Raw genomic sequence first — 25,914 nt, 5'->3', positions numbered from 1 at the left:
TACCACCAGAATGTATCACTACTGCCAGTAACACGGTCATTAAATCACAAGGTCAAGGTAATTGTTTGATTAAGTTGCAAGGATCCACAGAACCGATTGAAGTTCATGATGTGTTGTATGTGCCTGATTTAACTGTCAATTTGTTATCTGTAAGCCGATTAATCTCCAAAGGTTTATCTGTCCTCTTTGATGATGAAGGAGGAACAATCATCAATTCTGATGGAGATATTATTGCAACAGCATCTCTATTTCATGGTGTTTATAAATTAGATGTTCAATCCAATGAGTTTCCTCAACAGCAAACTGAAGTTTCCTTTACTTCAGCAAACTTAGCGTTGCAGGACAACCAAACCTTATGGCATCGCAGACTTGGTCACTTAAATATGCGCTCCATGAATCTTCTTAAAAATAGTCTAGCTGATGGCATCACATATCAAAACTCTCGAGTAAACAAACCGTGCGCACAGTGTGTTCTAGGAAAACAAACATCATTGCCCTTCGGCAAATCTTCTTCTCGAGCCAAAGCCAAATTAGAAATTATTCATACTGATTTGTGTGGCCCAATGCCTGTACCGTCACACAATGGAGCAAAGTACATTCTAACTTTTACCGATGACTTTACTCGAAAAACCTGGGTATATTTTCTCAAAGCTAAAAGTGAAGTATTTAACAAATTTCGAATCTTCCAAAACTTAGTTGAGAAACAATCAGATCGATCCATTAAATGCCTACGTTCTGATAATGGCAAAGAATATGATAATTCTAAATTTCATAATTTTTTCGATGATATAGGTGTTCGCCATTTAACTACTGTTGATTACACTCCTCAACAGAATGGAGTCGCAGAAAGGGTGAATCGCACGCTACTCGAAAAAGCCAGATGTATGCTGTTTGATGCAAATCTTCCAAAATCATATTGGGCAGAAGCAGTAAATCATGCTGCATTTCTCAAAAATCGATCTCCAAGCAGAGCAATTCCAGACCATACACCAGAAGAAATGTGGTCAGGTGAGCGCACAAATTTAGTGAATCTCAAAATTTTTGGCTGCAAAGCATATTGTCACTTACCCAAAGTTAAAAGAAACAAACTAGATGCTAAAAGTAAAATCATGATTTTTGTTGGTTTTTGCGAGAATAGTAAAGCCTATAGACTTATCGACCCGCAAAATCCTACAATCTTTACAAAAGCTAGAGACGTCATATTTGATGAAACCTCATTTTTAAATAAAGATCCATCACTCAACTACAACAATGAACCGCAATTCTTTTCCAGCACATCTACAGATGATTCTCAAACACTCGGTGAACAAAATGATGTCGCATCTACAAGCAAACAGACACCACAATCTACAAAAGAATCTCAAACAAAGAATAAACCAATTACAAATGAATCAAAAATACAAATTGAACAAGTTACAAATTTGGCAGAAAATTCAAACAAAATGAAATCTACATCTTTTGAAGAAACTGCTGATCTCACAGAAGAAGATGAAGAAGATATCAGTTCATCAGAAAACAGCTCACATGAAGAATCGTACGAGTCTATCAATTCTGACCAAATCACAACCGTTATTTCAGAATTATTACCAGATTCTCAAGCTGTTCAACCGCAATTAACTTCAGAAACTAATGTCCAAGAACGCCCTACGCGACCTCACAATCTTCCTGCCTGGACTGCTGATTACAAACTTTGGCAAGCTTTAATTCATCCTATCAACCAAGAAATACCCGACACACCTAAACAAGCTCTAAAAGATCCTGAATGGAAACGAGCCATGGAAAAAGAACTACAATCCTTCGAAAACAACAATGCGTGGGAAATCGTAGATAAACCCCATGACCAAAAGCTTTTAGAGACTAAATGGGTTTTCAAAACTAAAATTAATCCAAGTGATCATCATCAAATAAACAAAGCAAGGCTAGTAATTAAAGGTTGTGCACAACGCTACGGTATAGACTATTTAGAAACGTTTTCACCTGTGGTAAGGCACTCTACACTAAGACTACTATTTGCTTTATCTGTACACTTCAATTTAAATTGTTATCATTTTGATGCCATGAATGCATTTCTCCACGGAGAACTAAATGAACAAATTTATGTGAAACCGCCAGAAGGTCTCATTCTTCCTGAAAACAAAGTGTTACGCCTCAAGAAAGCTGTTTACGGTCTAAAACAAGCACCTCGTTCTTGGAACTCACAAGTAAACTCAGTTCTCATCAATAGTAATTATCAACGCTCTAAACATGAACCGTGTGTCTATTATAAAAGACACGACAAAAAGTTAACAATTATTGCAGTTTTTGTTGATGACTTCTTCACGTTTAGTAATGATCAGGAAGAAACTAAATTCTTGAAGAAAAAACTGTTCAAATCTTTCAACCTTAAAGACTTAGGAAAAATATCTAATTGTCTAGGTATGGCTGTCACTCAAAATGAAAAATCTAAAACAATTAAATTAAGTCATGAAAAGTACATTTTAGAATTACTCGAAAAATTCAACATGACCAACTGCAAACCAGTCTCCACTCCAATTATCAAAACACAATTTGATGATCTACCAGCCGATCCAAGTTTAGAAAAAACCTATCAGCAACTCATTGGCTCCTTATTGTATCTCTCCGTCACAAGTAGACCAGATATTTCTTATGCTGTTACCTTCCTTAGTCAATTCTCAAAACAGCCTAATCATCAACATTGGACCAGTGCCAAACGCATTCTTCGTTACCTAAAAGGTACTTCCAATCACTGCCTTACCTACAAAAAATCAAACAACAATCTGATGGGGTTTGCAGATTCAGATTGGGCCAACAACGATGAAAAAAGGAAATCCTTCTCTGGGAATGTCTTCATTTTCTCAAATGGTGCAGTATCCTGGGAATGTCACAAGCAACGCACTGTCGCTCTTTCCAGTACAGAGGCAGAATATCTGTCGCTCTCCGACGCCTCGAAAGAAGCAATCTACCTCAAAAATCTTCTTGAAGAATTAACCGGAATATCTGGACCAATCACACTCAACTGTGACAATCAAAGTACCCTGGCACTTGCAGAAAATCCAGTTCATCATAGGCGAACAAAACACATAGATGTACGTCACCATTACATTCGAGAACAAGTTGAAAACAAACAAATCATCCTCAATTACGTTCCTGATGAGCAAATGGTTGCAGATGTGTTAACAAAGCCAATTCCTAATCCAAAGTTGAAATTCTGTGCAAATGGCTTCGGTCTCAAAGTGTAAAATTCTAATAAAATTTTCCTTGAATATATTTGGCTTATAAGCAAAGTTCTATTTTTAAACGCGAATCTTTTAAATAATAATAAAAAAAAAAAACAAAAACAAAAACAAAAATCCAATTTACATCTTTTTAACTTTCGTGTTTAATTTTATTCATTGCCAGATTGAGGAGAAGTGTTTTTATGTGTTAAATTTTTAGCAATCTGTCATTTCAATTTTTTCCTCAAATGAATTTCTTCCATTTTTTCACATTGCCAAATTGAGGAGAAGTGTTTTTATGTGTTAAATTTTTAGCAATCTGTCATTTCAATTTTTTCCTCAAATGAATTTCTTCCATTTTTTCACATTGCCAAATTGAGGAGAAGTGTTGAAGTGCAAGTTGGCAATGCAGTGTAAAACTGTTAAGTTGGTAGTACGGAGTACTAACCTAGTCGTGTGAGACTGCGTGCTGTAGCGTAGTCAGGTTTTCTACATAATGTGATAACTAGAATAAATCACTGTTCGGTCATCTTAACTCTCTTCAATGCCTTCCTTTTTTATTATATTATCCACTGCTTTAAATAAGCTACCTCAACGTTATGTAGTATCCACGCTCGACACTTTCATGGAAATACTCAATTCTATGATCCGTCAGGAAATTTGTTTTGCTATAGAGACACCAATTTATTTTGTGACTGAAACACTTTAATTGGTTAAAAGAGAATTTGTACCTAATGGACAGGATGTCCCATGGCAACTCATGAATATAATCTTTTAGTAAGGACTGAGGGATAAGTGAAAAATTTGGTGTCTTAAAATTTAACTTTGTCACATCTAAGGGCAATTTATATGCGTTACTTAAGTTAATTTTCATTTCATCATCGCTGTGGTTCAGTAAAGATTGGACGATGGGGTACTGGTCCATAAGCGAATGGTATGTTGCCATGCTGTAAAAAAATTATACTTGAATGAATATTGGGAGGAGTTAAAAAAAAGGGCAGTGGGGTTGTATGGTGCTTTGCACGCTTTTCTTATGAATAAATTTAATATAAAAATCTAATATAATCTAAAAGTATGAGAGTAATACGTGCTTAATGTAACTGGATCATTTCCAAAGATGGATCGTTCGTGATTGTAAAATCTACCGAAAACATTGTGGTATTATTTCGATTTATTTTAATGTAAGTTGGCTGATGGTCCACCACTAGACAAAGGAGGGTGCACTCCGAGTTAAACATGTGGAACAGCTCCTCTCGGAGCTGTGTCAGCAAGTTTCAGGCCTAAATAGTTAAAAGGAGGATACTATGCTGTCGTTAGCTGCCCAACGCGTCAGAAACTCATGGAAAATTATTTGTTTCACTGTGTTGATTTGCATGGTGAATGGGTGCTGTAAAGAAAAAAATTATGGGGTGAGTTGCAGGAATGGGTGGTGAGCAGCTAGTTCTAGCGGGAAACGTACGATGGGAGCAAGTCTTTCAAGTAATTGGAATGGAGCGTACCCCACATTTGCGGTCCTGAACACGCCAGACAGCAGTGTCGAGCGTGGATACTACAGTTAGCATGTTTTCCTTTAGATGAAAATGGAAGTTTGAAAGCTGTAATGGAGGCTTCTGAATTTAGAGTTGGGTAGTCAATATTCATTTTTTTGTGCTATGATCAATTATGAGATATGATCTGACTGAAGAGGCACTCCATTGTGAAATTTCCTTTCGATCGACCTTTTTGGGTTTTTCATGAAAAACTGTCCAGGAAAGTAATGCCATATCTTTATTGTAATAATTAATTATCGGGGTTGGTGGCAAGAATGTAAGCTTATGCAAACATCAGGTAACGGATGATCTTTCAAGAAGGCGTCCTGAAAACTAGTATTTACACTAGCCATCGAGAAGAATGACAGGAGATGAATACTATTTTATGTTTTGTTTTTAATCCAATCGAATTATTGTTGTCCAATTAAATGAATACTATTGTTTAGAATTATTATCTACCGCAATCTCTGTGGTACTTGTTTGTACATAATTTGTTATGTAGTCCTATTAAAGAATTTGTTTGATTTTGTATGGATTTAAATAGAAAAAAAAGTCTTAAAACAAATAAATATTGATTTTTTTTACTACTATCCTCTCTTTACCAGCGTTGCCAGCGGTCTAGAAAACCGGGAAAATCAGGAAATTTGCGACTACCGGGGAAAGTCAGGAAATATCTCACACATTTACATATCACTGATTTTCCAGCTGCTTACCCTTTCTAGTCATTTTTAGTGTTTGTCATCCTTAAGCAGCTACTGAATGTCTTTTTCCATAATTTGATCTCTAAACAAGGAATTCGGTCCTCGTTGGAAAAATTGATCATGCTGTTTTATGGAATAGAGTCAAAATCCTCAAAGATCATACCTTCCTGTCAATTTTCGTAAGGAAACAAAGAGAGAAAAAATACTTCAAGTTTGATAGAAAGATTACATGTATTTTACAAAATAAAATTACAAGATGGGTTTGAGAAAATTTTAAAACCAGAACTACTAGAATTTAATTCACACTTTTTCAAAATTGCAGCATGAGTACTCGATGAGACATTTCATCATGTTGAAAATTTATTGAACTGCTTATTTGAGAGAAGATAGAAGTAGATGCCTCCTAGGTTCTATAGAACTTACGTCTTTTTTTAAAAAACTCATTCTATTTAATTCAACAGAAAGAAATTATAAATATTTTTTGAAGTTCATTCGAAAAAAGCTGATAGTACCAATGTAAAAAAACGAGAAAATAAATAAAACAAAGTACAGCAAATGCTTCATTGGGTTTCAGTAAGTCTCCTTCCACATAAAAAATGATGATACTGACATGGTATTGGTATTCTAAATTGGACGGTCTGACCCGTGTATACATGTGCATGCAACATTTCAACAAAATTGTTTGTATGATCTTATATTAGTTTTGAAAACTGAAAATGGAACATCAACTGCAGCTTGAAATTATCCATTATTTTTCCTTTCTCTTGGAAAAATAATTGAAAAAAGTCTCTGATTTTTCTTCTAATAAATGGAGCAAGGGCAAATCATCTGTAGGGTTTCAAATGGATAGAGTCAAGCAGAAAAGTTGCATCTCCATTGCGGTGTTTCAAACCCTCATCTCCTTTTTAAAGTTTTTGAAAGGAAACCAACCAACATCTCCATTCGAACTTGTCTTAATTTTTCTTGCCCAGATAAAGATTACCTATTTCCACAAAATTTAAAGCAAAAACTTTTGTTGCTTTCCTTCCAAGAAATGAAAATAGGGGATGAGATTTTGAAACATGGCAATGTAGATGTGTCAGTTTTGCTTAACTCTGCACAAGTGTATTTTAAAATTTTCGCTGATTTTTTTTCTCTTAGAAAAATCATTGGAAAAAATATCCGGTTTTCCTTCTAATAAATTAAGTAGACCAAAAAAGTGAGAAATTTTAAATGCCAATAATCTGTTTGGTTCTAAATGCCCTTCATTTGACTAACTATCCAATGGACTTGAGCAAACTTGATCTAGAACAAAAATGTGCGGTTGTCAGCATGCTTCACAACTTTTAGTGGTAACAAAATTCTCTCGGTCTAGCAATATAATAGATCAAAAAAACACTTTTTCGAGGTATCTATTTTCATTAGACTAATACTATCATTATACATTTTGCACCTGATGAAAGTCAAAACTTTGCAGGACTTGATTTGAGTCCTCGTAAAAAATACTATTAAACTTTGCACACTTTACTGTTAGCGTGTAATGTGAATGGATCTATTCATAAATATTTCATAATTACCCTCTTGTTTTATTTTACTGAGCGCAGAGGCTGAACAAGTCTCCGAAAATTGCTCTTTTGTGATGCAAGGTAAAATATTGAGCATCAGCATTAATGTTGAGGGATATTATGAAATAGAAAAATGCAAACACTCTCCCTCTCTTAGGAAGCATTGGCATGCTTAGCAAGAACCACAAATGTAACTCCGTTTTATACATATTTTTTTTTCCTGTAATCACAGTGGCTAAGTTAATTTCAAGATTTCTTAGATATCAATGCAAAAAAGGCATACCTCGATTGAAACGATTAAAAATCTCCAATTATGTTTAATTTTCTTTGAGGAGAACCAATGATTTTTTTTAGAATGAGTGAAAAAAATTCACTTCAGTAAAAATTTTTGGTTTGTATTGCTTTGAAAAAACAAAAGACAAGCAGAGACTTACGACATAGTGATCTCAGATACATACATTTTAATTTAAGCTATCGATAAGTTCCTTGTGGAAGGATAAAAATGCCAAAAATATGGAATGCAAAAATGTAAAACTTATGATGAGGCTTGAAATACCTTCCAAGTAAAAATTGAAAAATGCCATGTGGAATTGTGCGGTCCTTGCTGAACATGGTCAATGTAACAATAGCTCACTGAGGGTAAAATTTAAACTGACCTTTAGAATACATGAGAGAAGCAACAAAGGTATTCTGGACAGGACAAGATACTCCTATCATTATTCACTTTCTTGACAGAGAGGAACATTGATGTTTTCTAAGCCTGGCAAGGTCAATAGTCGAAAGTCAATCCTTCGCTAAAATAAGTTTCTAAAGTTTCTCCGAGTTTAACCGTTCTGCTCACAATTCCTAGAATTGGTTACATGGACTGTACACGAGAGACGTGCAAACAGAAAGATTAAATTGGTAAAGAATTTGAAAATGGGATTGCCAAACAGGGGCAATTCAAATTTCTCTAGACTAGACTAGGAACTTGAATTTTATCTACTGTCCTGAGTCTTTCGGCTTCCAATTAACATCACTACAATGTATTTCAAGAAAATAATATCCTACGGGTGTAAAAATACATTCATGTTCTACAACTTGAGATCGACCTCTCTTCACATGATCCTAGGTCTAGGTCCCACAATGAGGGAGAACGCAAAAGTGTTCAGTCGAACTTCGTTTAACGACGCTTCAGTCATACAGGTGGACATCTGAGGATCAAAATCATAATCTTTAAGGACATTTCCTTCATTTTACAGTCAGTTTTTGCACTTTTTCCCCATTTTTTCTGACATACTCTATGAATTTTTCTATTACGGGGCGTTGTCAGTATCCTATGCAGGTCTCTACCACAAATCACTGGATAATTGAAGTTAGACTGTATTCCTTTCAGAAAATACACTTAAAATAAATAAATAAATAAAAAATGAAAACATGAATTTGAGCGCTTTGCTTGCAGTACTATCTAGGACTGATTAGGTAGTAATGAAAAATTATATGTGCATGCAGCAAAGCTCAGAGAGCTACATCTGTTGAATCTATTACATAACTCAATATTTGGTCCACCAGCAGTTCAGCTGGAATAATAACCTCTACAAGTTGGTTAAATCAGGCTTAAAAACTTACGAGACATGATACCTCAGCTATGATTAAAATTTTATACGCAGTCAGCACCTCCTAAAAACCTTCATCTTGGATTCATTTTTAATATAAGGTCATGATTTCTACTGAGCACCTTCCACACACAACCAGGTTTTATGGACTGACTGGCTCAAATGACTAATATTATGGCTCGACATTGGCCCCTTGAAAAAATTGAGAGGACTTGTAACTGTATCTAGCAGCTTAGTATAGCACTACTTTTTGTATTATTCCTCGATCAAGTCAGTTTAAGGTCAGTTCTGAACAGCACAAAATCATTTTCAATGGCTGGATTTTAGAGACAAGAAGAAAATAAAAATAATCGTCTTATTAAGTTTCTACACCTTGTATTAATAGATATAAATACGACAGGTAAAATACGGTGAATACTGTACTTTGCCGTTTAGTGCATAAAATGGTTTCTTTGACCTTGATTTCATCGATCACCGATGAACAGGATTTGCTCTAGTTGCTTCACGTACATCACTCATAAGATCAAAGTGAAAGAGACCTTTTTAGATGCATAATTATGTAATCAATTGTTCTTCCGTAGGCAATATCTTTATTAAAAGGTCATATAGAAACTTGGCGTTCGACAAGTATTATCATTTATTTTTAGTCTGCCAATAAGATTCAGCCACTGATCCATCATTTGCTATCACAAGTGCTTACAAAAGGAATTTCTGATGAAAATCTCAATTAAATCAAGGAACAAATATCAAAACGCAAAGGTGATCAGACTGCGTTGCAGGCTTATGGAATGAGTCTGTTGCATGCGAGAGTTACAATCAATTAAATAGATGTTTTATGGGCAAAATCGCACATAAGTCACATTGGGTACAGCAAAAAAATCTGAAATCCACTCCTTACCCTGCAATCTGCGAAGCTTGTGACTCGCTTTTTCAAGTTTACTACGCCTGCTGGCAGTTTTTCTTATAGGCTGGCAGACAGGTTAGCACAGAGAGGGACTCACGAAAACCTGACCTACATAGAGAAATAATCTCACAAACTGTTGGAAACTTTCTTAAGTTAGATTTCAATTGATTCAAAGTTTTTGTTTTTGTTAAACAAAGAAAGCAGAAGGAAACAAACGCTTGAAAACTATTGAAATCATACACTTGAAAAAGTTTAAGAAACGGTTTTTTTTTTTTCAGGTTCGGTTTTCTTACTCCTTTGCCTATGCAAACCTGATCGCCAGCGACGCGGGAATCACTGTTTGAGTGCAGGAAACTGAAAAAAGCATGTTACATAATATGTAGATTTCATGCTAAGGAGTGGATTTTGAACTTTCTAGATGTGCCCATCGTAATTTTTGTGCTATTTTACCCATAGAAAGTCTATTTGCTTGGCTGTATCTCTTGCTTGCAATAGACCCATTGTTTCTCGTATTTTTTTTTTTTTTTTCAATTAAAAATTGTGATATATTGGTTAAAATTTACTGTGATTTTTATTTTCCCTATGAACATTATTCTCAAAAAACTTTAACCAATGATGTTACATGGTTGCGCTTTCAAAAAAGTAAAATACGACAGGAGAATCTGAAACTTCCCAACGGAGTGGGATCACTTCCGCTTGATGGCATCAGAACTTGTACATTACAATTCATGAGCTCATCTACAGGATGATCCAAAAGTCCCCCACTGTTAGCACCCAGCATCACCTCTGTTACTTTTGTACACTTTGAGATAGAGATTTGACATTTTACGAACGCTCTGAGATAAAAAAAAAAAACGACTTTTGAGGCCCCCTAAAAATTTTAAGAGGGTCATCCTGAAAAGGGGCGAGAACCCTAAAAATTATAGGGGTGGTGCAGGACTTTTGAATCACCCTGTATCTTCAGAATGTAATAAATCCATCAAAGTATACCTAACATGCCTGTATAATCGCTTTAAAAATTTAAAGCTGTTCAATTACGTTCAACCAGATGCAGCACTTGACCCAATACTGTGCCTATCTAGGAATGACCCAAGAAAATAGGTGGAAAAATCAACTGGAGGACGAAATATCAAGGATTCAAATCACTCAGTCCACATAATAAGTACACGATAGATTCTAAAAACAACAAAAGAATGGATAAAAAACTTTACACAAATAATAAAGAACTCTGAGTTTACGCCATTATTTACAGCCTGCGATGAGTAAAGAGAGCTAATTAGTCGTTGGTTTTCAACCGTTTTGAAACCGGTTCGCTGCCTTGTGAATTGGAGTCGTCTGAAAATCCAATGTTTGAGGAAAATTCTGTAGGGCCTTGAGAGTCACTAACAGTCGAAAAACCTGAGGAAAAATGAGAGAGTAATGATGAAGTAACAATTGATAGAGACTCTACATAGGTATTAAAGATTTGTTAGGAATTCAGATGAAATTTTCAGTTGAATATGTGAAATGTCCTAACCATATTCTTGGATTTTCATGCAAAAACTGGAGTTTAGTGCTGAAAAATGACAAATTTTTGTTAGTCATCATCCTGGGGGCCTTATGGATGGCTAAATGCAAATGCTGCATACTTCAAAAACTGTAATGTTTAAAAAATCAAATTATTGTTTATTTTTTATTATTTTTTCAGGAAAACTAATCAAAGTATAGCCTTGCAATTTTGCGTGCTTTCCGCAGAATGAAAGAAAGAAACTCGCAACAAAATTCAATAGAGACCTGTTATTCAGTTTTCTTTTTAGAAGAATAGAAGAATAGAGTCCAACTGCCCCAGCTTCCTCAGAATGAAAGAAAGAAACTCGTAACAAAATTCAATATAGACTGTTGGTCAGTTTCCTTTGGAAAAAAATAAAACATGAAGGGAGACTTAAAACAACGCTATCACAGATGTACAAATTTTTTTACTTTTAGCAGCCAGCGATATTTCATTTCCCATTTTCTCACTATAGCATACAACCTTTAAATAACCTATTACTTTTCAAGCAAAATTTAAAATGGGTAAATTGAAGAGCACTAGATATTCCTGTGGCACTGAAATAGAATTGATTTTAAAGCTTATAGGGGACGAACACTGAAAATTTGATGTTGAATTAATTGTTCTGATAATTATGTCAATGTCCAACTTTTTTGCTTTTGATACTCAATAAATTTGATGAACTAGGTACGATTGGATGTTGAAAAAGCAAAATAGACAAAGCGTGACAGAAAAAAATTCCAGTAATTAACATAATCTCTTGACTCAGTCAGAGCTGTGAAAATTAATTCATCCTACAGTAGGAGTTTAAATGCTGCTACCATCTCAGGAGATGATGAGTGAAGATTCCTGCTGAAAGCACTTAAGACAGGCTCAGGTCCAAAAAATACGAATTTTCTAAACAGTGTCACGAAAAAAAACAATTGAAAAATATCTAATGCTGATCTTTTTCTCTTCTTATTATTTTTATTAGTACAATATCTTATCCCAACGAGCTATGTGCACAGTCGGAATCATACTAGCTGAATCGATATTTTTAACTCTGGTAGTGGAGACACTCAAGCTCTGAGTGAGATCCTTTCAGGATGCCATATTTTTAAAGCTTGTTTTTAATGATCGCACATTATCTTTCAATCGCTTCCTTAATAAGTTCAATACTGTACAAAGAGATCGCATGTAAAGGGGAAACAATTTTCATAAAGTCAGAAAGTAAGAATCACACAGCTAATGTCAGAGTTAGGAGAAAATTGAATAGCTTACAGGTATTGGAATCTTCCGTTAACCCGAAATTTGAGTTGGACGACTCGAGAGATCTTTTCCCGATTGAGTTTTCTTTGTTATTGCAATTAGTAGTTTGTTCACTCTTCGGTTTCTTTTTCTGAAAAAAGAACAAAAAATGATAAAAATTAACATACAAAAGTTCAAATCAAAGGCAATGGTGTGAGACCACTTATCTCCATTTGGTACGTCGCAAACATCATGTCATACTTTATTTTTCTTTGGAAAACTAAGAGACGTATGTTCTTAAAAACTTCCTCGATTTTTTTTACTAGGAATTATCAGAATATTCTGCATAAACTTCAAGCTAAAAAGTTGGCTTGTTTCTCTTTGAAAAAAGGAAATGGGAGCGGAAATTTTGCAACACTGAAATTAAAATACTTTGTTTCGCATTCTGGCCATCAACATGTTCCTAGAAGAGTGAAGAGTTTATATTTTTATTACACATACATGTCCATTAGCTGTGTTTTTGCATAAAAATTGACTTTTTTATTGAATCAAATATTAGGGAAACAGTAGCTCAATACAAATACTACGATTAAGAAAATTCTTCGTTCTCTTATTTCCTGATCTGGTGCACAGAAGTGTGAGGCAGGATTTCTGGCCCGGCAAAGAAAGAGTTAACTGAGGATACGCTTTCTTCACAAGTAAAATGTGACCAAATTATTAACATACAAGAATGATGCTGTACTGCCATAAAATTTGTACTTAACTTAAATGTTTAAAAAGCTATTGATTTAAGTACCTGATCAGCTTGACCTGCGCCGAGAACAGGTACCCACTTGTAGATTTTCATGGTTGTTTCTCCAATTGTTACCCATTTTTTCTCCCTGTAATAAAAAAAGTCAACAACAGGTTAAAATTGAAATACGGACAGCCTGTTACGTGAAATGCTTCTCATAATGGGGGAAAAAAAAATTGACATATGTTTTTCTGGCAATAAAATCTGAAAAAAAAAAACAATTTGTACGACAGAACCAAAGCAATTCACAAAAATAGTTCACATCAGTCATGCAGAAAATCCTCAATAAAACAAGGCATTCCTCCAGAAAATTTTGGCAGCAATGGTCTTATCTCCTACCACAAGGGAATATTGAAAAATGCACTACAAAAAAAAGAAATTTGAAGTCTGCACCTTTCGACCTTTTTACGAAACTGAGTTGAGACAGTCAGGCCCTTACTGCACCTCCGAATCATGAGAGAATACAAACAAACCTTCGATCATCTTGAAAATTAGACAGTTTGAGGACAAATTTTTGCACGTAGAAGTTTGAAGATTCAAGTAAACAGTTTGATATTACAGATAGATTGTGAGGTTTCCAAGAAAAAAAGGAGATAGCGACCTCTCAACTTTCGTGGCGAAGTTCGCCAGTTGAAACGTCACATTAGAATTGAATGTCATTCAGAGTGCCTGCATTGCTGCATAAACAATGGCAATCATATCTGACTGGTGTTCTGAAAGCTCTGCTGGAACTTGCTCTAGGTTTACTTCACTCCTCTCACACATGAGGGATTCATGGACGGAAAAGATACTTTACGGCCAGCGACGTCATAATTACCCTTCCATTCGTTTTTCATGAACTTAAAGAGTGTATGTAGTATGCGAGTGAAAGTTAGGAGCAAACTGGGGTTTTAAAAAAAGCTACTACCTAAGTTTTAGGTTAATTTTCGGATAAGTCTGCGAGATGTCATAGCACTCAGTCACGTGATAATTGGCAGCAAAACCTTACACTCCACCAAAGAAAATACAAAGTATATATTTCTGGTATAGAGGCAGAAACTTAGGCTAGACTCATAGAAGAAAATGTAAGGAAAATTCAGTAAATTTCTTTACCAATGTCGAACTTTGTCGATAACCTGCATAACCCTCTTGATGTCATCTTTGGCACGGCTTCTTGTTTCAGCTCTCACGGATCTGGAGATCATAGATTGCTTGTTCGGTCGAAATTCCATTTTTACTGAGTTCTGTAGCTACTTATAATTACAATTTTATAAGAATAATTATCACTAAATCTAAAATTGAACCTATAACCTGCTGATACGAAAGCGAAACTTGCATGTAAACAATCACTAAGCGCTAGTGCTGCTATCGGAACATCGCGGACAAATTAGGAACTTAGTAGCGGGAAATTTAAATTTCAAGAGGGACATTTGAATTGACGGACGCCCTGCCACTGAAGCGTCTTGATCAACACTTTTGATTTACACAATTTTAGAACTTCATTAAATCAGAAGCATGAGCATTTATCTATGCAGCTTAAGATTATCGGGTCAAAATTAGATTTTGAGGAACTACTGAAGAATAAGTTAAGAGCGCTTAAATTAATTTTTTTGCCAATACCTACAGCGTATGAAGTTGCATTACAATTCGGCAATTTTGTGTCCTCTTGCTGGTCATGGCAGATAGGAAACGTTAAATTTCTCATTTTCTGCAAACTACGTATTTTTAACACTTCAAACCACCATAAATCAAATTGGCCTTGACGTAATTTTTTTTTTGGGGGGGGGGGGATGAAGAGTTCGAAATGTTTTTGAAACTCTGATGCTTTAAGCAATATCAAGAAAAATAATATGTTTTTCGTTTTTTATATCACGAACATCACCAATTCATCTTTCAGCTCCTGCATTTCGGGCACTTTTCCATTTTATTTCTCCATGTTTGTTTGATTATTGTTTGAAATTGCCAATAGCATGAGAGAGCAAACAATGTAACTGCACTTATACGTGGACTTACCTACATCCCTCAACCAAAGCAGCTTCCAATGCTGCATATCCATAGTCAAAGTGCGAAACCGCGTATCTCCATTGCGATGTTGCAAAACCTCCGCTTCCATTTTATTTTTCTGAAGAGAAACAACTAACAAGCCAACTTTATAGCTCTCAATTTGTACATTCTCATACTTACTGGTAGAAAATGTACAAATTGCGAGGAAAAATAAGAAAATATTCACTGAGAAGAAAAATAAGGGAAGTTTAAAAAAAATATGTTGACCAAGTTTCCAAAGAAAGAAATATAGTATGCAACGAAATCTGCAACATCGCAAACGGATCTGCGTGGTTTCACACTTTGAAGGGCCCCCTCCCCCCCTAGAAATGTGAGAAATATCACTGATTAAGTGCGTTAATATCCTCGATCTTTGAAATCGTGATTGGATCAACATTTCGCTGGAAACAGCTCAAAATTGGTACTGTTTTTTCAACATTTTCCAGGGGAGCGATATTCCACAGATCCATCGAACGGAGGTTAGCAGAAAATGTCTCAGAGAATCAAGCACTTAAAGCGTAACGATAGGTGCACTGCCGTGCTAAGGAAAAACGCCGTATGAGCCTTTGAGAGTTGCCAAATTTCCTTCTATACAAGGTTAATTGTTGAGGAAAGTTATGAATATTTCTCCTTGGTATTTTCAAGAGCTTTAGGTTAAATCGCGAACAAAATTATTTGAAAAATTTGCAGAAACATATTCGTAAGTTTACTAGGAAATTCGTATTTTATCAAAGGAAATGTGGCAACGCTGTGGGTTCATACGGCGTTTTTCCTCATCGCGGCAGTAAAATCAGGTAAAATTGAAATTCTAACGACGGGATTGACCGAATTTCGACAGATCGCTGTAATTTAAACTCTTACTTACTTTGATCCTGTAATGCGGGCTTGATAATGATTCTCTATTTATCTGAAACAGTCTATACTATGCCACTTTTTGTGGGGAAACTCATAACCCGGGTGCACACCGAGTGATAATCCTCATCGAAATGTACCTAGACTATACCTACATCAGTTTTTCCGCAGTTTTCCTCCTCTATGATCGAGTCGCTGTGTTCTAATTGTTCAAAGATTTAAAATGATCCTCTGTTATGGAAATTGTTTGGTTTTAAGTTGTTCGTCTTTTGCATTTTTAATTTTTTTTATCGTCTCAGTTGTGGAAAATTATGACTACGAGTCGGACAAATTGGCACCTATTATACTCGGTAAATGATCTTGAAATATCGATGGCACAGAGAGCGAGACCACGTGCCTCCATTGTGGTGTTTCCAAATTTTCACTCCTATTTTATTTTTTCGAAGAGAAACAAGGCAAATTGTAAGTTTGAACTACGGAATATTCAGCTTAAAGAGAAGGAAATTCAAGGAAATTTTCAAGAAATTACGTTGACTATAGTTTATTCCCCAGAAAATGAAAAAATGAAGTATGACAGGAAGTCTGCAACGTCGCAAACGGAAATACGAGGTTCCGCACTCTAGCCATCGATATGAACTTTATTTTAAACCATTTTTTTTAACATTTTTAATATTTAAAAAAAAATCTAACCCGCACCTAAAGCAGAAAGAAACCAAGTCCCATCAGCTATTGCCAAATTTAATTGGGTAGTTTACTTTCTTACACGAAAACGGCTGTGCGGATTTTTTTGCAAATTTCACTGAATTTTCTGCACAGTACGAGGCAAATTCATTTAAATTTTCAAAAGAGTCCGCACGAAAATTCTCTCGTAAAAAATTAAATTGCCCAATTAATTATGGCAATAGCTGCTACGTCTTGCTTCCTGTCTACTAAACGCAGGTAAAACGCAGGCTAAACACTAACGCGGTCCAATTGTGACTCATTTGCAAAAGCTGAGTCATAGTGGAAATTTCAACGTTTTGTTTGATCAAGTAATTTTTTGCTTCCTCTCAAAGCTAAGTAGAAAAATTGCGACGTCCTCCGAGTGCAATAAAAGTAGCACTCAATTATTTATTTCTAATTAATTGTTTTGATTTTGTATTTTCCCCTTTTCATTGCAGTGAACGGGATGGGTGCCAGTCAAATCGAGGGCAAGTGGGACACTGATAACCGCCCAAAATTCTGCGATAAAAAGGAAAATGATTGGGAACAGATGTGGTTGGATCCTGGTGTAGCTTTTTGGACCCCTCTCCATCTTAAATGTTGGGTAAAATTTTTCACAAAATCATTTTGAAATAAGAGGATAATTGTAATACATTTGAACAATCCATGCATTTTTCGGAAAAATAACGATGTCGCGATAAAAATCGACAATAGTTTACTCCATCGGCACAAAAAATAAGGTGATGAGTGGGAGAAACAAACAAAGCGCCCTTAGTTAGTATCGCATGCGACAAACACTGGACGAATATCGTTATAAAGCCTGCATGCAACTATTCGGGCTCTAGGGATGTGTGTGTTGCATACGCACGAACGTGAAGGCGTTTTGGCTCTCTAAGCTCACTGCTTCATCCGCCGGCGGGCTGTGCTGTACTGCTGTATTGCGAGAATCCGAAATGAAAGATCGCCTTCCATTTATACCTACTACAAAGTACAAAGTTCTTTTGGGGACGAATAGTTGCTCTACAAATCATGCTCAGTAGGTACATCGCTTTCTAAAAACTGAAGTACAGAATATACTTACATTCTACGCATGTATGCGACTATTCGTGTACAGTGGGTGTCTTTTTAGTATGAAAGAAGGATTGAAAGCGTTCTTTAATTTTGGATTTTCGTAACACAACTCGCTGTTGCCGCACCTCGCCCTGAGTACGGTGACGAGTGCCTGAGGAATCAAAACTCCTTCAAATCCGCGGGTATGCAACCCGGACATCCGTGGAGCTCGAATAGTTGCATCCAGGCGCTTTGATGGAGTTCGCTCACTGATCATGCATGCGATACTAACTGAGGGTGCTTTACTTATTGTTTCTCTTGCAACTCAATTTAATTCCAGCGTCTTCTCGATGAAGTAGGTCACTCCTGATGTTTATCTAACATTGTCGATTTTCCGTTTGTATGTATTTCAACATTGCCCGTCTGAAGTATGGGCTGCGGCCCTAAACTTCCTGACCTAAGAACGACGAATGCGGTTAAATTTTAATATATTCATGGATTGCTATCAGATTTCTGACGTAGATAAAGTTTTTATCATCTCTCTTCCTGAAGTTTCAAGAGCAATCATTTGCGCGAACGACTCCCTGTTTTCACCACCTCATCAAAAGCGCAAATCCGCATACACGCTTTAGAGGTTTGCGCTTTTGGAATTTTACACATAAAGTTCTTTGAATAATCTTTCAGCTTTAACAGGGTTTTTTTTTTTTTTTTTTTTTTTTTTTTTTTTTTTTTTTTTTCAGAATCATGCACATAAATTTTTTGTCCTTAACACTCTTAACTCATTGATTGCACTGCCAGTGGAAAAGGGGGGACGGGCTTTTGAGAAGAATGTAAGACCATACAATTTACGCTGACGGAAGTTCCAAAAAAAACCTTCATTTTTTGTTACGCCTTCCTCACCGCCGATCCTTCAAATTGTGATGGTACTGATAATAACAGTGGTGTGGCGTGCTTCGATATATATCGATATTTCCCCATTTGAAGCTATGGTAAAGAATCGATTATTAAGGTGTTCGTTGCGAACACCCTAACAATCGATCCTTTTCCACATGTTTAAATGGCAGATCAGTCGATATATCGCAAAGCACGCCACGCCACTGAATCGGCGATGTCAACGGCGAGAGTCCGCAACCACGTACCTCCTTTGCGGTGTCATTTTTTTAATGGAGAACAAAGCGACATCATTCCTTAAGTTTTCCCAATTTTGGATTTTTCGACCTCCCCCCCCCCCCTTTTAATGCTCCGTGGTGTTGATTCTTATCCTTTGACACGTTAAAAAAAAATGGCTTAACGCTTTCTCCGACCCCCCCTCCCTAGAGCAATGTGTATTTTATGGACGGTCCCTGACTTTCCCTACAGAGCTTCTTTTTAATTCGTTCGCGTTTAAATGATCTTTTTTTTTACTTTAAAGGCTTTCAGATTTCAACTGTTATATGACAGATCAGCTCGCAAATGTAAGAATCAGGTAGGCGTCAAAACACGGGTTAAAGGACGGCTCGGAAGTTTAAAAGCGAGTGAATTTTTGACGCCCGGCCTTATTTCTCATCAACTTCCCTCGAGTAAATATTTCCACCAGATGATAGAGGCTCTCAAGAAGAGTGGGTACTCCTCCTCCAGAAACCTCAAGGCCCATAGCTACGATTGGCGATACGCTCCTCGTAAGTATTTTTCTTCTTCTTCTTCTTCTTCTTCTTCTTCTTCTTCTTCTTCTTCTTCTTCTTCTTCTTAATTTTTCGATAAATTAAGGACTTGCTGCAAGAGCACTTATTTCTTCGTGGGGACACTAATGGCACATACATCATGTAGATTCTAAAATGAGCTCGGAATAACGGTTCCTTATTGCAAAATGCGTAGCCCACACTGAAAAAAAACTCCGGCCGTGAATAAGCAGTACTTACGGGCTATAGACATACCATCCGCATTACGGGCTCAGAGGCCGAAAGTTTCGGGCGTAGCACCCAGAGCGATCGAAGCTACGGCTCCAGTACCCGGAACTTTCGGCCCCTGAGCCCGGAACGGACGGTATGTCCACATAGCCCGTAACTTTTTTTTTCAGTGCAATAGCGTGTAAACCTGAATGCTTAAAATATCATCAATGGCTGCAATCGGGGGAAAAATTAAAATCCTGATTTGACTTAATATTTGTATCTCATTTAAAGTTTTCGTGGATATTCTAGAATAGTTGAAGAAATTGCGCAGAAAAATTAAAAAAGAATATGTTGGTAGTTTTTTCTTTAAAAAAGAAAGAGAATAAATCATGACCGAATACTTGCAAGAGACAATCGGAGACACGCATTTTCCGACTTTAACGGTTCAAGAGAAGATGTACCTAAGATTCGCCTTCAAATAGAGAGGATACCTCCCAACGCTACTCCGACGTTAATTAAATTGCATTAGAAAACACGGATCCAACCCGGCTCCATACGAAAAGACAGCTCTATTAGCACACCAGTATCTACTTATACAATCACAGCTGGACTAAATTTTGCGATTCGAAACTACAATTCCTGGCTCAGCGGTAAAAACACTTATGTGCATAGGGAAACTAATGGTAAATACGTTGTTTCTAAACTGGACCAGAAATTCTAGTTTCGAATCGTCAAATAAGGTCCAATAGAGATGGAGTCAGAGGAGAAAATCCAAATGTATCGTCACCGAAAAAAAAGGATGCTGATTTAACATTCTATTTCTGGATGTAAAAAAGTGTGTGACAACTCACAGAACGCTGAATTAACTACCACAGCAGTTAGTTTTACATCTTGATATTGCTAAAGTAACTGCCGTAGCGGTTAATTTAGCGTTTAGTGAGTTGTTGCACACTTTTTTACATCCAGAATGTTAAATCAGCATCCTTTTTTTCGAAGTTTTTGCAGAAAAACCGATTCATGATGAAAAATATTTATTCCCAGTTGTTTCAATCAGTGATGATTCAGATCAAGTTCAGGTCAGACGGCTCGGAAACATATCATGTACCAATTCGAGATTTGATTTTTTCCTCATTTTCTCCAGCTCGACAAGATGACTTCAATTACTACAAGAGATTTACGAAGCTGGTGGAAGCAGTGTCTGAGCAAACAAACCGGAAGGTAATGATTGTGGGTCATAGTATGGGCGGTTTGGTCACCGCGCACTTCCTCTCGAACAAAACTCAAGAATGGAAGGACAAACACATCCACGCATTCCTCACGGTTGGGACGCCTTGGTTGGGAATGATTGAAGCTGTTGGAACCTACATCGTTGGTAAAGTGAACTAAATGACGGTAGAGAGTAGAAATCTGAGAGGGGGAAGAATTATAAGACAAACTGAACATAAAAATGAGGGGCATTTTCCAATATGAGGGCAATTTTTAAATATGTTTTTCCTGAAATTTTCCGATATTTTACGAAGTTTAAATTCCAATTGGACCTCTTCGTGGAAAAATTGAATAGAAAATATACACGAGTTTACATGAAAATATGCGTATCTAATCGAGGGAAATATGGCAACCACGAGAGACCCTATTTTTAGTCCATCATTTTCCCCCTTAGTCTATGACGATCACCAGTTTTAACCAATGGGATTGCTCAATTTTCCCTCTGCCCTCTTTGTCTATCGCATTGTCTATCAATTTCAGTAATCTACTGGCTACAAATAAGTCTGTCCATGCAAGGAGCCTCATCTAATCAATCGTCATTTCAACACTCTTTTAAAAAAAACATTGTCACTTTTGAAACACTCTTCATTCCCTTTTTCGAATCAGGCCTTAATCTCCGTATTCCAACTATTGATAAAAAAGTCACGTTAAGCGTGCAGCGAACTTTTCAGTCCTTGGCATTTCTACTGCCTGAAGAAGAAGAATTCAAGGATGCGGTATTGGTTGAATGGGTCTCTCAGAATAAATCGTATACGGCCAAAGATTACCAGCAATTTTTTAAGTAAGTATTAATATACATCGTCGCTTCCAGGGCTTTATGTCCACCTACCTTTCGTCCATTAAATAAATGTCCACCGCAATTTATGTCCACTAAACGTTAAGTCCAGTCTTTATTAAGTCCACATGATTTAATGTCCAAACTATGAATAAGTCCAAAATTGTCCAAATTGTGGACATGTTATGTCCACATTTTTTTCTTCTCATTTAAATGACAGGAACCACCTCAAAAATAAATGCATACTACTACCACCCTCATTCTTAAAAACATTTCATTCATGAATCAAGTCATGAAAAAGAACAGACTCTACACTGTACGGATATGATAAGATGAAAACCAAAGCGGGAGCCTAGCAAACGCTCCAATACCAAATTAAACATTTTTCAGTAACAGATGCAGTCAAAATTGAAAGTCTTCTTTAACTAGTTATTTCGTGCGCCTTCAATCTTGTAGGATACTGTGCAACGCCTCTGACGCGAAATAGTTTCTTAAAGCGTTGCGGCGCGGCAGGAAACCGGCGTGACACGCTCATAGGCGCCTACAAACCTAACAGGATACTTCACGCGTTGCGCAATGCGTGAAGTAACCCGTTAGGTTTGTAGGCGACAGTGCGCGTTCTGCGCTGCTAACACGCCGCTCCGCTCTGTGTTAGGCTCTAATATTTAAACTCCCGGAGTCAGCTGAAGTGCAAATTGATGAGAAAGAAATATGTACCACTGGAAAATATAATGTGTTTTTTGTAAATATAATAGTGGTTCCGTATCAAATTTAATGATTTCCAAAGCATTCAAATGTATTCTTTTATGTTTTGGGCTTTTACTGTGCTGCAGCGTGGTGTAAGCGCAACCAAACGCTCAAAATTGGACGTATTTGACTCAAGAAGGTCGATGTACAAATAAGTTAAAAATAAAAAATTGCGTGCTTCTTAGTTTTTTTCCTCTTTTATTAATTTTTGTATAGTTTCTTTCATCACAACTATGGCTCATTGAGATTCATATCGATGCCATTGCTTGGAAAAGATTTTACAAATATTTACCACGTTTTAAAAATGTAAATGTTTTTAAAATGAAGTAAATTGAAGGGCAACCCACGCAGCACTCCAACAGAGAGCAATAACTATACGATGCCTGCACAATTTATTGCAACCTGTGCTGTTTTAGGAATGTAAATGAATTGCAAATTTTCTAATAAACTTGACAAAGTCTCAAGCTTTAATCATATATTTAGGTCACAAAGTTACACTGCAATCTGTAATCGGTCCAACAATAGAGATAAAAAAACAACCAGTGGATTTACAACCTGCTGTCTCCTTCTTCAAAACAGAATCACGGACGATTTTTGGGAGATTTTCGGAGAAAAATATATAACAGAGAGGTTAAAATTTAAAACGTCTCGTGAAAAAATGACAGCTCGTTCCCTTTATTTCTTTTATTTTTGACTGATTTGTATTTAAACATCTTCCCAATAGTTATCAGTAAGATGCAAAGTTGAATGTTATATTTTGTATTCTCCCTGTATCACTTACAGAGATGTAAAGTTCGAGGATGGGTATCTTATAAGAGAGGATGTTCGTCCTTTCTTTCCTTTTGCTCTGGATAAACTAGGAGTCCGATTTTATTGCGTATGGACAAACTCGTCTGAGATTAAAACACCTGCGTCGTAAGTCATTCTTTTAATTCAACTCTTTTCTAATCATGCCAGAATTTTTTTGAGCCATCTTTTGGTATCAAACATTTTGTCATGGTTCGTCGAAGTGCACCTTTCTATCGAAATAGTTTTCACTGAATCAAGTTTGATCTGTAGAACAATCATTTCAGGACTCGACTCATTTTGGAAATAACAATGTGTGCCATTCGTTTCTGTCAAAAGAGAAGGTTTGAATATCCGTTCGGCACCAGTTGCTCTCTTTGTGTAGGAACAACAAACTACGCGGAAAAATTAAATAATGAAATTTTGGAGATGGAAATTTAGAGTTGTATTGATCGAAAGAAGAGAATTACAGAAATTACATGATTTGAAAAATAGTCACTAAAAATGTGCCAAAAGGGCGAAAAAGGGCACTACGTACATGTACGGGTCAAGATGGTAAAAGGACCGTAAAGCGAGGGACGTAAGTCACAGGTCAAAAGATGGAAAATAAGACCTCGATTTTTAGGCAACCCACGCTTATAAGGTCTTGTTGACGTCACCGGTGGTGAGACAACAAGCCTACGCGTGATTGGTTGGCTATAATCTATGTAGGTATCAGTTGCAAGTCTAGTCATTAATTTTATGGGACATTACTGAAGATTGTTGAAGGATAAAACTGAAAGTTGAAGAATGGACTGGATTGAGTGAGACTAAAGAGTTAAAATGAAAAATCTAAAATGTATGAGAAAATATGAGAAAGTGTTGACAGTTTCCCTGTGCAGATACCTAAGTGCTTTAACAAATGAAAATGCACCTTATCCTAAAATGTAATCCGTGAGTGGAACGGTTGTTGATTCGTTATTATCGAACGAACTTGATCGAGAATTAGTGTTGCTGAGATGTAAGTATCAATCAAGGTCCTTCGATAACAATTTTCAACAATCAACCCACTAGAGATTGGTGGTAAACGCCTAGATGCAACTATTCGTGGTCAGGTGACATGCGTATTGCATACTGAATTAGATGAAGGCGCTGGGCTCATTCTCGTATTGCTTAGAGCGGGCTGTATCGATCAAGTTCATTCGATAGCAACTCAATAATCGACCCGCCACGTTTGCGAGGGTTCATATCGTCGCCCTCGTAGGGATGGCAATTTTTAATCGATTTTTTGCGCCGAAAAATCAATTATACCGAATCGATTTTTCGGGGTCGATTAAAAATCGGAATCGATTTTTCGAGCCGGAATCGATACATTGAAAAAAATCGAACCGACGTTGATGTATCACATAAAGCCTAGGCTCTGTGATACCCAAGTTTCATTACAAGTTCAGTTTTAGTAGTAATGATGCTTTTGGCACCGAACTTGGATTTGTAAATGTTTCAAAATCGATTTAGAAAAAATTTATTTTTTCTGAAATCGATTTTTTCCATCCGATTTCAAAATCGAATCGATTTTTTTACCGTAAATCAAATCGATTTCCCGAAATCGATTTATTCGAAAAAATCGCCATCCCTAGCCGCGTAACTGCATTTCGCGATGAGCCCTGTCGTCCATCTAACTCAATGCTTTCCCGGGCTCAGCTCAATGTGTAGTTTACCAGTGGCGTGGCGTGCTTTGCGATATATCGATGGTTATACCATTTGGACCGCATTTTGCAATTTGGAACTATAAATTCTGGCTCTTCCGGAAAAACACTTATGTGCATAGGGAGACAAATGGCACATACGTTGTTTTTAAACCGGGCTAGAATTTATAGTTCCAAATTGCAAAATGTAGTCCATTTAAACCTATGGTAAAGGATCGATAAACAGGGTGTTCGCAGCGAACACCTTATAATCGATTCTTTACCATGGGTTTAAATGGCATAACAATCGATACATCGCAATTCACGCCACGTCACTGGTAGTTACGCCCCTTTCTCAGCCAATCAACGATATGATCGGCCGCGGCAACGGTGATAAGGTGTGTCGAAATGCGTTTACCATTGCGAAATGGACAATCTCCATATCATCACGACTGAGAATGTTTTGATATTTCAGGTTTCGAGTCACATCATCCGATATAAGTGATACGCAAGAGTATGAAATGGTGCCTGGACCTGGTGATGGGAGAATACCGCTCAACAGCCAGCGGTATTGCGAGAAATTTCGTAGTGAAAATGTTACTATTCTGAATTTCCAAGGCTACGAGCATGTTCAAATCATTCAGGAGACAATCTTTCATGATTACGTCATGTCGGTGGCCAAAGGAGCTCAACCATATCTTTGATCGAAGTCCAACAGAGAATTTTTCAAAAAAAAAAAAAAAATCAATCAACATCCACAACGAGGATTATTAAAATTTTTGCATACAGAAAATTAATGGGTGCTGATAACTAAACGCTCAATCTGCAGGGCCTCTGTTTTTTATTTGTTTTTTTTTTTTTTGGGGGGGGGGGGGTCATTTTTAAAGATTTTTTTCCGCTGTAAGTGGAGAGTGCTCTGCACTCACAGCCAAAGTTTTTCTCTCAAGACAGAAACCTTCTTCAAGCATAACAAAGAAAGCTTGAAAACCCTGCATACAAAATATTCTGTTGCCATCACCATATTTTTTGTGTGCAGGCATTTATTTGTATGAAATAGGAGGAGAGAAGATATAAAAATATTTAAAGTGAAAGGAAAATAATAGGATTTTATTTCAATAAACACATTTAATTTTTTTTTTTTTTTTA

The 25,914-nt window shown here is 36.5% G+C and overlaps 2 protein-coding genes across 3 annotated transcripts; one reads left to right on the top strand and one right to left on the bottom strand.

Annotated features, from left to right (window-relative positions):
• Positions 1-5,657: 5,657 nt before the first annotated feature.
• Positions 5,658-14,355, bottom strand: BCL7-like (chromatin remodeling complex subunit BCL7B-like protein). Its single transcript, XM_072303621.1, has 4 exons — positions 14,129-14,355; positions 13,040-13,124; positions 12,277-12,394; positions 5,658-10,886 (listed from the first exon to the last, which is right to left on the bottom strand). Exons 1-4 carry the CDS (start codon positions 14,245-14,247, stop codon positions 10,765-10,767), a joined length of 444 nt encoding a protein of 147 aa, XP_072159722.1. The 5' UTR covers positions 14,248-14,355; the 3' UTR covers positions 5,658-10,764.
• A 4,652-nt stretch (positions 14,356-19,007) lies between these two features.
• Positions 19,008-25,754, top strand: LOC109033799 (lysosomal phospholipase A and acyltransferase). 2 transcript variants are annotated; one of them, XM_019046571.2, is made up of 5 exons: positions 19,008-19,320; positions 20,672-20,902; positions 21,403-21,577; positions 23,102-23,233; positions 25,244-25,754. In XM_019046571.2, the coding sequence occupies exons 1-5, from the start codon at positions 19,050-19,052 to the stop codon at positions 25,470-25,472; spliced, it is 1,038 nt and encodes a 345-aa protein (XP_018902116.2). In that variant the 5' UTR covers positions 19,008-19,049; the 3' UTR covers positions 25,473-25,754. The 2 variants fall into 2 exon arrangements, 1 of the variants encoding a protein (XP_018902116.2); XR_011900352.1 differs by lacking the exons at positions 19,008-19,320; positions 20,672-20,902; positions 21,403-21,577 and having other exon boundaries at positions 21,617-24,104; positions 25,244-25,384.
• The last annotated feature ends 160 nt before the right edge of the window (positions 25,755-25,914 follow it).

Source organism: Bemisia tabaci, chromosome 8 (assembly GCF_918797505.1).
Source record: "Bemisia tabaci chromosome 8, PGI_BMITA_v3".
NCBI classification, from domain to species: domain Eukaryota; kingdom Metazoa; phylum Arthropoda; class Insecta; order Hemiptera; family Aleyrodidae; genus Bemisia; species Bemisia tabaci.
The sequence above is the reverse complement of the archived record's forward strand: the minus strand, read 5'-3'. Positions and strand labels throughout refer to the sequence as shown.